The 11899-nt window shown below is 46.1% G+C and overlaps 1 protein-coding gene across 1 annotated transcript in view; it reads right to left on the bottom strand.

Annotated features, from left to right (window-relative positions):
- Positions 1 to 1460: 1460 nt before the first annotated feature.
- The window catches only part of pde11al (phosphodiesterase 11a, like), a 20580-nt gene continuing 10141 nt past the window's right edge, over positions 1461 to 11899 (bottom strand). The window contains exons 9-20 of the mRNA XM_076281270.1: positions 9639 to 9731; positions 9322 to 9372; positions 8732 to 8878; positions 8238 to 8345; positions 7553 to 7662; positions 6240 to 6330; positions 4012 to 4112; positions 2818 to 2895; positions 2637 to 2700; positions 2336 to 2410; positions 2108 to 2191; positions 1461 to 1898 (exon numbers count right to left, since the gene is read on the bottom strand). Coding sequence (XP_076137385.1) covers positions 1461 to 1898; positions 2108 to 2191; positions 2336 to 2410; positions 2637 to 2700; positions 2818 to 2895; positions 4012 to 4112; positions 6240 to 6330; positions 7553 to 7662; positions 8238 to 8345; positions 8732 to 8878; positions 9322 to 9372; positions 9639 to 9731 — 1440 coding nt within the window. The remainder of the gene's footprint in view (positions 1899 to 2107; positions 2192 to 2335; positions 2411 to 2636; positions 2701 to 2817; positions 2896 to 4011; positions 4113 to 6239; positions 6331 to 7552; positions 7663 to 8237; positions 8346 to 8731; positions 8879 to 9321; positions 9373 to 9638; positions 9732 to 11899) is intronic.

Below are 11899 nucleotides of genomic sequence, written 5' to 3'. Positions count from 1 at the left end.
TGCGACTGGCTGGGGCACCTGCACCATATACGCCGCTGACCCGGGTTCCATTCCCGCCCCGTGGTCCCCTCTGGATCTCACCCCGACTCTCTCTCCCACTCACCTCCCGGCATTCTCCACTATCCTGTCTGATTAAAGGCATAAAAAGCCCAAAAAATATACTTTAAAAAAAAATGCCTCTGGACGCAATTGGATAGACGTAAAACCAGGAGATGACACATGACATACATAAATTCAAATTTGCAAAAGGTTTGTCTGTTTTCCCAGGCTAGTTATGCATATAAATTGCACAGTTCCTCCATGAGTTTGTCTGTAATTGCACGGTGCTTATCCATGGGTTTGTCTGTAATTGCACGGTGCTTATCCATGGGTTTGTCTGTAATTGCACAGTGCTTGTCCATGAGGTCGTCTGTAATTGCAGTGTTCCTCCATGGGTTTGTCTGTAATGCAGGGTGTCTGAAACTTTCTGATGTTCTCTTTTCAGTGAGGTTCTGGTAAATGCTCCACTGACCTTATGAGGTTTTGATACATGCTAAAATGTCTTGCTGACGTTCCCCATGAGGTTCTAATGTCGGAATTATGACCCTGATCATGACCTGACCATAGCATGGGCACAACTTAGATAATAAAAACATGACATCTGTCACATGCACAGAGCTTATGAGAGTTACGCCAAGCACATATCTGCTGGCTTCTGGCTCTAAACCAGTAGCTATACAGTAAAGAAACCACACATAAACAGTTTTACACTCTCTCTCTCTCTCTCACACACACACACACACACACACACACACACACATAAACAGTTTTACACTCTCTCACACACACACATAAACAGTTTTACACTCACACACACACACACGCATTAACAGTTTTACACTCACACACACACACACATAAACAGTTTTACACTCTTACACACACACAAATATAAACAGTTTTACACTCTCACTCACACACACACACACACAGACATAAACAGTTTTACACTCTCACACTCACACACACACACATGCACACACATATAACCAGTTTTACACTCTCTCTCTCTCTCTCTCACACACACACACACACACACACACACACATAAACAGTTTTACACTCTCTCTCTCACACACACACATATTAACAGTTTTACACTCTCACACACACATAAACAGTTTTACACTCTCTCTCTCTCACACACACATATAAACAGTTTTACACTCTCACACACACATAAACAGTTTTACACTCTCACACACACATAAACAGTTTTACACTCTCACTCACAAACAGAATAAAGCAGATATCTGCCCTAACACACACACACACACACACACACACACACACACACACACACACACACACACACACACACACACACACACACACACACACACACACACACACACACACACACACACACACTCATCAGAATGTGGGGCTCTTTTGTTGACTCCAGACTCTTCTCTGCTCACTCAGTGTCCTCCTAGCAGTGGTCCTGCCTTCTGATTGGATGGTGTCATCTGGGCAGGGCCGACATTGGCGCTGGATTGGCTGCTCCATGCCAATGTCGCTCTCTGATTGGTCAGAGGTCTTTTTTGGGCGGAGTCTGCTGTCTGACTGATCTGGGACGTGAGGGTGGGCTCTGAGGTATGACTGGCCAGTGAGGCCTGGGCAGGATCTGAGCCCTGATTGGCCAATGTCACCTGGGAGGAGCCTGGGCTAGTGGGCTGGCTATTGGCGGGCTCTGCTCTCTGATTGGACGTTGGGATGTGGGCAGGGTCTAAGAGGGGGCTGGACTCTAAAGCTTGAGGAGAGTGCTGATTGGACCTCCTCAGCTCCTCCCATCTCTTCCGATTAGCATCTATGCCGTCCACCATGGGTTGCAGCCTTGCATTCAGCTTCAGCAGAGTCTGAGGGAGACAGACAGAGTGGGTTTTACAAACACACAGACACAGTAACACACACACACACAGACACAGTAACACACACACACACACACAGACACAGTAACACACACACACACAGACACAGTAACACACACACACAGACACAGTAACACACACACACACACACATACAGACACAGTAACACACACACAGACACAGTAACACACACACACCTCATACAGGGGCTTGCAGATGCCATCTATCCACTCCAGCTGCAAGGCCGGCAGCTCATCTTTACGGTTGCGGTCGAATATCGCCTAAATAAAAGCAGGATAGAGAGCCTTTTATTCATGTGACACACACACACACGTACACACACACACACACAAACACAAATAGTGTGGTTACTCACAGATGGAGTCACTCACACACACACACACACTAAAAGTGTAGTAACTCACAGATGGAGTGAGTTTGAGCTCTGATCTCTCTCTGTCTCCTTGTTCAAAAAACTCACTGGTCACCAGCTCTGCCACCTACAGATCAGTAGAGAGTCATTACACACACACACACACACACACACACACACACACACACACACAGGCACGCACACATACACACACACACACACACACACACACACACACACACACACACACACACACAGGCACGCTTGCATACACACAAACACACACACACACACACACACACACACACACACACACACACACACACAGAAACACAACTGTGACTGTGTCTTACCTGTTTGGAGATCTCCCAAGGTCGCGTCACTGCACCCAGGTCACATGCCGTCATCAGCATCGACCTGCAGGTGTGTGTGTGTGTGTGTGTGGGGGGGGGGGGGAGGAAGTGGAGTGTGTTAGACCCTCTGAGTGTCTCTTGAGTCACACCTGTGCTGTGTCGTTTCTGCCCATGTGGTTACCTGAGCACCTCTCGCTGATCTTCATTGGTCGAGCTGAACTGCCCGGAGAGGACACTCTCAAAGAACTCAGTCCTCCTCCTGCACAGGGAAACCACAGCAGCGAATTAGATCATTCACCAATGACATATGTATCCAATAGCATCAGGTTTTAAAACCGCAGCAGCCAATCAGATCATTCACCAATGGCATACCTGTCCAATAGCATCATGTTTAAAAACTCATTGGTAAAGATAAAAGGTAAATGGATTTATATACTGTAGCATATTTTCCAAGTGGAAACGAGGTGAGTGTGTATTTCTTCGAGAGGACTGTGGTGTTTGAGTCATGAACTGTCCCACAGGGGAACGCTGAGGGGCCACAGGACGTGACAGGAGCTTAGCGCCCCTCAGTGGCTGGAGACGGTACTGCACACTCAACCCCTCACACTGAGCAGCCTTCCCTTTCTGCCTGATGGAAGCCAGCCGGACACTGGTCTACAGATACACACACACACACACACACACACACACACACACATATATATATATACACACACACACATACACACACACACACACACACACACACACACACACACACACACACATATATATATATATACACACACACACATACACACACACACACACACACACACACAAATATGCACACACATATACATAAATACACACAAACACACACACACACAAACACACACACAAACACACACACACACACACACATCAACCCACCACCCCCACCCCAACACACACAGAAACACACATATATACACACACATATACACACACACTCAGCTTCGCTTTGCTCGCTTCGTGCCTAACAACACCCCCAGCTGTGCTATATTGACGATATATCTTCTCGGGGCTTATTGCTTAAGTAACTCACTGGAAGTAGAGTGTGAGGTCAGTGGATAGGATAGCCTAAGGAGTTGCATCATCTTGCTGTATTCTTTAGATGTGTGTTTGTATGTGTGTGTGCATGTGTGTACTGTATGTGTGTGTGTGAGTGTGTGTGTGAGTGTGTGTATGTAACTCACTGGAAGTAGAGTGTGAGGTCAGTGGAGAGGATAGCCTGTTTAAGGAGTTGCATCATGTTGCTGTATTCTTTAGATGTGTGTTTGTATGTGTGTGTGTGCATGTGTGTGTGTGAGTGTGTGTGTGTGAGTGTGTGTGTGAGTGTGTGTATGTAACTCACTGGAAGTAGAGTGTGAGGTCAGTGGAGAGGATAGCCTGTTTAAGGAGTTGCATCATGTTGCTGTATTCTTTAGATGTCAGACTGGCGAATATGTTGTGGCCCTGCAGTCAGGAAAACACAGTTACAGCAAATTAAACAGAACACAGTCACAGTAAGGAAAACACAGTTACAGCAAATAAAACAGAACACAGTCACAGGTACAATAGTCACAGCTACAATAGTCACAGCTACAATAGTCACAACCTACAGACCTGACTTACAGCTACAATAGCACAGGCTACAGAACACAATCACAGCTACAATAGTCACAACCTACAGAATAGTCACAGCTTCAGTGGTCACAGCCTAGAGTCATGATAAACAGCTACAATAGTCACAGCCTACAGACCCGACTTACAGCTACAATAGTCACAACCTACAGAATAGTCACAGCTACAATAGTCACAGCCTACAGTCGTGATAAACAGCTACAATAGTCACAGCCTATGTATAAGTCGGGACTTATAGTTTTCTGTCTACAGTCTGTCTTTCTGAGACGGTCGGTGGGCCTGTGATGTCACACTGTGATGACACTACCTGTAAGCGAACACTCCACCAGGAGAGTTCTGTCCAACTTAATTCATTTCAGCTCTTACTGAGCACCCCAAAGGATTCAAACACACACTTCTGCTAGTTGCGCACACACACACCTCTCACACTCATACACTGTGTAAACGTGTTAATCAGAGGCAGGCTGCAGTGTGTGTGTGTGTGTGTGTATCTGTGTGTGTATCTCTCTCTGTGTGTGTGTGTGTGTGTGTGTGTGTGTGTGTGTGTGTGTGTGTGTGTGCTTGCCTGGAGGAGTAATGGATGTGGAGCTAAGGGCCCATTAGTGCTGAAGGTAAACTTGATAAGAAATTAAACACTCGCCTCTGGCATCCATACTCTCACTGGGAAACAGCCAGCTCTCACACACACACTGATACACATACTCACACACACACTCCCATACACACACATACACACTCACGCACACACAGACACACATACTCACACACACACTCCCATATACACACATACACACTCACGCACACACTCGCACACATATACTCCCACTCACACACACACAAACACATACACAAACACTCACACACACTCATTAACACACATCTACACGCATACACTCAAACAGCATTTACTGTATGTGCGTAAAGCCAGAAGCTTGTTATAAGCACTGCCTAGTCTGTACAGTACATTACAGCTTTTCTCGATTGCTTTGACCTGCTTAAAGAAACTGGGATCCACTTGGTCTTCATGAACAGTCATCTCTTGTGAATGTGTTCACACATTTTCATTGGGTTCACACATTTCTCACACCTTTTTGCAAAACAGTTAATACAGATCTCATTCAAAGACCTCAAATAAAGACCACTTAATTGGTTTCCACGTGCTAAACAAAAAAGTGTGTGCACATTCGCAAGAGATGACTTCTGCTGTGCAAAGAAAGTGAAGACCAAGTGGATCCCAGTTTCCTTAAAGCAACACCAAAGAACTTTCCCTCTGTCGCACACACGCTATTTGTTTATCCAGCACCGGCTTTGCAAATAACGATGTCCACAGACAAGGTAGAATATTTTGCATGACTTATAAAAGTACGATGTATTGCGACATCAGATGCAAGTCAAATTTGTAGTTTCTTATGTCTCATTCCATCGAACTACAGATCCGCTACCCGATCTGACAAACTTACATAGTGCGGTTATAGCCGATAGAGGGCCGCGAAGCGAATGCAGAACTGCCGTTCACCCTGTTACGGGTTGATGAACCACTGAAACGATTTTGGAAACATTATTTTAAGGTATAAAAAACTCTTTGGTGTTGCTTTAAGCAGGTCAAAGCAATCGAGAACAACTGTAAAGCAATCGAGAAAAACTGTAAAGTGACCGTGGGTACTGTGTGTGTGTGTGTGTGTGTGTGTGCGCGTGCGTGCCTACAGCGTGGGAAATAAGTATTGCACGCGTCAACATTTTTTTCAGTAACTATACTTCCAGTGAGGCTATTTGCATGAAGATGACATTGGTATTAATCCACACATATATAAAAATCCAAACATTAATGTCCATAAGTACAGTTATGAGGAAAAAAGTTGAATGGCAATGTTGACGTGTACTTATTTTCCCCAAGTGTGTGTGTGTGTGTGTGTGTGTGTACTGTATATATATATATATATATTTCTGTGTGTGTGTGACCTGGCTCTGCAGGATCATGACGGCGTGGTTGAAGTGATGATGCTCCAGTGTGGCTGAGGTGCCATACAGCAGTGCCAATGCCGAGCCCGTCCTGCAGGGGGCACCAGAGAATAAAGGAGGAACATCACAGGAGGAACACACAACTTATTTACAGACCTATCGGAAAGTCACCTATTTCCGCCTGTCTCCTATGTTCGCCCTCTTACGTGTATGTGTCACTTACTATTCATTTCTATACAAACCAAGACGACGGATTCCTAAAGAAACGCAAGCACCCACACCATAAGTTTATCTAAATTAGCTATGTACCAAAAATGACATTTTACCGTGACTCGAAGAGCTGTAAACGGTGTTGTAAGGCTGTGTGCACAAATCCGCTTGGAGCTCCAGTGGAATTTTGATTTTGCAACGAGAATTCTCGGTCTAACCGTTGATGTGCCAAGTGAGTGGGCGGAAATTGGGAACCCACCAGCCCAGCACCAAACTCCAAGCACGGTAAACAAAATCGGGCAGTAAAAGCTCCTGTTAAGAACCAAACAATTTTGTTCAAATCTAAACATCTATGGCTACTGAAAAATGTACGGTTCATTTATCAAATGTTATTTTGAAGTATTAAAAAACATGTTTTAGAATTATGAAAACGAAAGGGGTGGAAATTGGTGCTTTTACGATTCTGTTCTAAACGCACACCTTCCCTACAGACCTCTAAACATACACCTTACACACACACACCCTACATACACACACACTGTTCTCTAAAAACACACCTTCCCTACAGACCTCTAAACACACACCTTACACAAACACACACCCTACATTACACACACTGTTCTAAACACACACTCTCCCTACAGACCTCTAAACGCACACCTTACACACACACACCCTACATACACACACTGTTCTAAACACACCCTGCCTACAGACCTCTAAACACACACCCTACATACACACACACTGTTCTAAACACACCCCACCTACAGAAGTATGTTGCTATTGTGTGCTTGAGGTTCTGAAAATAAAGAAGTTGTAGTTCTGAAACACCGAAAAACTAAACCAATATACTAGCGGACCCTCAAGACCCTGACCCAACCAACTGACCCAGAAGTGCTACTGATTTTACCCGGAAGTGGTACTGACTTGACCTAGAGGTGGTAGTGACTTGACCTAGAGGTGGTACTGACTTGGCCTAGAGGTGGTACTGACTTGACCTAGAGGTGGTACTGACTTGGCCTAGAGGTACTGACTTGGCCTAGAGGTGGTACTGACTTGGCCTAGAGGTGGTACTGACTTGGCCTAGAGGTGGTACTGACTTGGCCTGGAAGGCGTTGTTGGTTCCACGGTGATCCAAGTCGTGACACAGACAGCCCACCATGAGCGCCAGAATCTCCGAATCAGTCAGAACCTCCCGGAAACCAGCCGTCTGGACAAACACACACACACACACATGCACACACACACACACACACACACACACACACACACACACACACACACACACACACAAACATAGGCACACACACAGAGATAAACAAACCTGTTGTTACATATAAAGCCCCTGTTGTCCTGGGCCAGTTCTTAGCTACACAGGCCATTCACCAAAGCTTTTCTCCTGTCTAAGTAGACTTCTGCTGAGGAGCTTACACACAAATAAACAACAAACTCCCACATTCTAAAGTTGCCCCAAAAAACTCCCACATTATAAAGTTGCCCTAACAAAGTCCCATATTCTAAAGTTGCCCCAACAACCCCCTTCCTGCTCCACACTGGCCAGACAGTAAATAAAAAGCTTTGGACGGGTCAAACAGACACAGACTGACCGTGCACACTGATCCAATGTTGGAGTGTGTTGGGGCAATGTGCACGCAGCTAGAGCTTTTCTGAGGTCAGGTGCGTGCGTGCGTGCGTGCGTGCGTGCGTGCGTGCGTGCGTGCGTGCGTATGTGTACGAGAGAGAGGGGGGGGGGGTGTTTGGGAGGAGAAGGAGGTAGGAACTCACAGTGATGATGACGAACATGCACTGGGACACGTTGAAGGCGTGACGCCAGTTGTGGTACGCCACCGTCCGGTAGTTCTTTCTCACGGTCAGCAGCCAGCGACACAGAACCTGACAGTGAGAGAGACAGAGGGGGAAAGAAAGAGAGAGGGAGAGGAAGAGGGAGGGTGAGGAAGAACAAAAGATAGAGAGAGGGAGAGAGAGACAGTGAAAGATAGAGAGATTGTCTCATCTAACGTGCTGCACCAGACGACTAGATCGTCTCATTTTGTTTGTCACACTTTTCCAGTCACACAAGGCCACATCTTCATCAGCTGCACAGACCGCAGTTGAGGTGATCTTATAGTGTTAGAGCGCACACACACACACACTCACACACATGAGTACATGGACACACTCTCACACACACACACACACACACACACACACTCACACTCATACACACGAGTACATGGACACACTCACTCACACTCACACACACACACACACACACACACCTCATAGTCGATCTTAAATTTCTGCACGACTCCAAGCTCCAGGAACATTCTGAGGGACGCAGTTGCCATGGCATCGCTGTCCAGGGAGAAGTCGTTAAAGTGGAACTGGTCAATCCCCAACTCACCAGTCAAGGGGATCTTAGCTGCCTGCAGGACACACATATACACACACACCACAGAAACACACACACACACACACACACAAACCACAGAAACACACACACAACCTTTTCTACACAAGAACATCAGATCAGATTGTAACTGTCCCCATGGAACTCTACTGGTCTACTAGAGAGCCCTCCCTGAGGAACCCTACTGGAGGACATCACACAGTAGCCCTCCTTGAGGAACCCTACTGGAGGACATCACACAGTAGCCCTCCCTGAGGAACCCTACTGGAGAACATCACACAGTAGTCCTCCTTGAGGAACCCTACTGGAGAACATCACACAGTAGCCCTCCCTGAGGAACCCTACTGGAGAACATCATACAGTAGTCCTCCTTGAGGAACCCTACTGGAGAACATCACACAGTAGCCCTCCCTGAGGAACCCACAGACCCACAGTTGAGCATCAGATATGTGGACTCACCTTCAGTCGGTCCACCTCAACCTTGGAGCATGTGGCATGGTAGGACAGCATCTGCAGGAGACAGTATGACACACACACAGACACACACACACACACACACACAAACACACACACACACACACACACACATACACACACAAAGAGACACAAGAACGTAAAGAAACACACACACATTCACACATTGTACACAAAAATCATACCATTATCACACACAAACACAGACACAGGAACACTCAGTTGCTGCTGTGCCCTTTTGAGATTCAGTCCAGAAGAGACACTACTATGAGTGCCTACAGGAAGTGATGTCATGAACTCACGTCCAGTGCCACAGACTGCTTGGCCCAAGTCTTCTTCACCTGGTTGTACATCATAGTGTTGTTGATGCCCAGTCCACAGAAGATCACAAACGCCTGCCGGAGATCACACACACAGACACACACACACACACACACACATGCGCACACACACACACACACACACACACACACACACACACAGACACACACACACACACACACACACACACACACACACATGCGTACACATACACACACACACACACACACACACACACACATGCGTACACAAACACACACACACACACACATGCATACACACCCACACACACACACACACATGCGTACACACACACACACGCATAGACACACGCGCACACACACACAGACACACACACACACGCATACACACACACACACGTACACACACACACACACATGCGTACACACACACACACACACACATGTGTACACACACACACACACACACACACACACACACACACGCATAGACACACACACGTCACTATACATATAGTACAGTGTATCAGCATTGTGCGTGTGTGTGTGTGTGTGTGTGTGTTTGTGTGTGTGAGAGAGAGAGCTCTGGAGATGCTCTCCCAGAGGAAACAGCATCAGTCCATAGTCAATGCAATTCTACACAGTCTATAAATCTGTCTAGCATTTGCTCTTTAGCTGTTTACTTGTTTACCTGTTTACTTTTTACTTCTGCACTGTTTACCTGTTTATATTGACTGCACTGCACTGTTTACTTGTTTACATTTACTCCTGCACTGTTTCATCAATGCTCTTGCACTACTAACACCCAAAATATATATTTTTTTATATATTCCATAACCTGCCCATAAACCTGTGCAATATATATTGCACAGGTTTATGGGCAGGTTATGGAATATATGAAAAAATATATATATTATTTAGATAGAATGTCTATTGATACTTTCTGTACATAACCCTCTATACTCCTTATCTGTCACTGACATGTCATCTGGAAAACCTGTATTTATCTAACTATACACTGCAGTACATAATTAATCTCTATCGTCTACATACAGTAACTGCACAGAATACTGTACTGTTGTGTATGTGGGGAGAGGGCAGTGTGCAATATGTCATGAGGCAATGTGCTGTGTATGGGGGGGGGGGGGGGCAGTGTGCTGTAAGTATGTTGGGGATGTGTGTTGGAGAAGTTTCCTGATGAAATAATGTGCTGTGTATGTAGGGGAGGGGGGGGGGCAGTGTACTGCAAGTATGGTGAAGGGACTTACTATTGCAAGCAGACTACTGTATGTATGATGTATGTGAGTGATGACAGTGAAGATGTGTGTGTGGGCGGGAAGGGAGTGGAGCAGTGACTGTGTGTGTGTGTGTGTGTGTAGTGTGTGTGTGGGTAGGTGGGGGCAGTGTGCTGTAAGTATGTAGAGGATGTGTGTTGGAGAAGATCCTGAAGACAATGTGCTGTGTATGTAGGGGGGGGCAGTGTGCAGCAAGTATGTAGAGGAGGCTTACTGTAGCGAGCAGTGTGCTGTATGTACGCCAAATTACAGCAGCAGTCTCAACTCTGGGTTAAGCAGGTCAAAGGTCACACACTTGTTGTGTCTTTTATTTTTGTTCTGTCTCAAACGGGCCCGGACTTAATTGCCTGTTAAGATGTCGCGCAGGACTCCAATTCCCAGCATGCTGAGCTGCGCATAAAAGCGGCCACAACCTGCGCGTCATTCTCTGCTTCCTCTGCTTCTCATTCCAAACCTGGTGCAAATTGACCTCTCCAGAATAAGTCCCGCCTCCGTAACTTCCGTATCCATCCAACTTCCGGCGTGGATTGTCTATGAGAAATAACATGGCGTTTCGAAATATCATACAGGTAAAACATCTGTAGGTAGCGAAGTTGAAAAAGCTGGTGGGCAGATTGGCCTATACACTTCTGCCATATAGTTTCCACTGGATTTTTTGATTGTCGGTGCCGTTTAAGTAGTATACTATAGACTATACTACTTAAACGGCACCGAAAATCAAAAAATCCAGTGGAAACTAGATCGCAGAAGTGTGTAGGCCAATCTGCCCAGCAGCTTTTTCAACTTTGTCACCTACAGAGTTTGACAGGTACGATCTTTCAAAACGCCATGTTATTTCCCATAGACAATCGACGCCCGGAAGTTGGATGGATACGGAAGTTAGGAGGCGGGATATATTCTGGAGAGGTCTATGGGCGTAGTGCTTAAGCCAGCAGTGTGAGAGACTGCAAATGCTCAGCACGAGAC

This window comes from Alosa pseudoharengus, unplaced genomic scaffold (assembly GCF_046254945.1).
Source record: "Alosa pseudoharengus isolate Yale_2024_CS ecotype anadromous, Long Island Sound unplaced genomic scaffold, YU_APseudo_1.1 YU_APseudo_1.1_scf_12, whole genome shotgun sequence".
In the NCBI taxonomy this organism is placed as follows: Eukaryota; Metazoa; Chordata; class Actinopteri; order Clupeiformes; family Clupeidae; genus Alosa; species Alosa pseudoharengus.
This window is presented reverse-complemented; position numbering and strand designations above follow the sequence as displayed.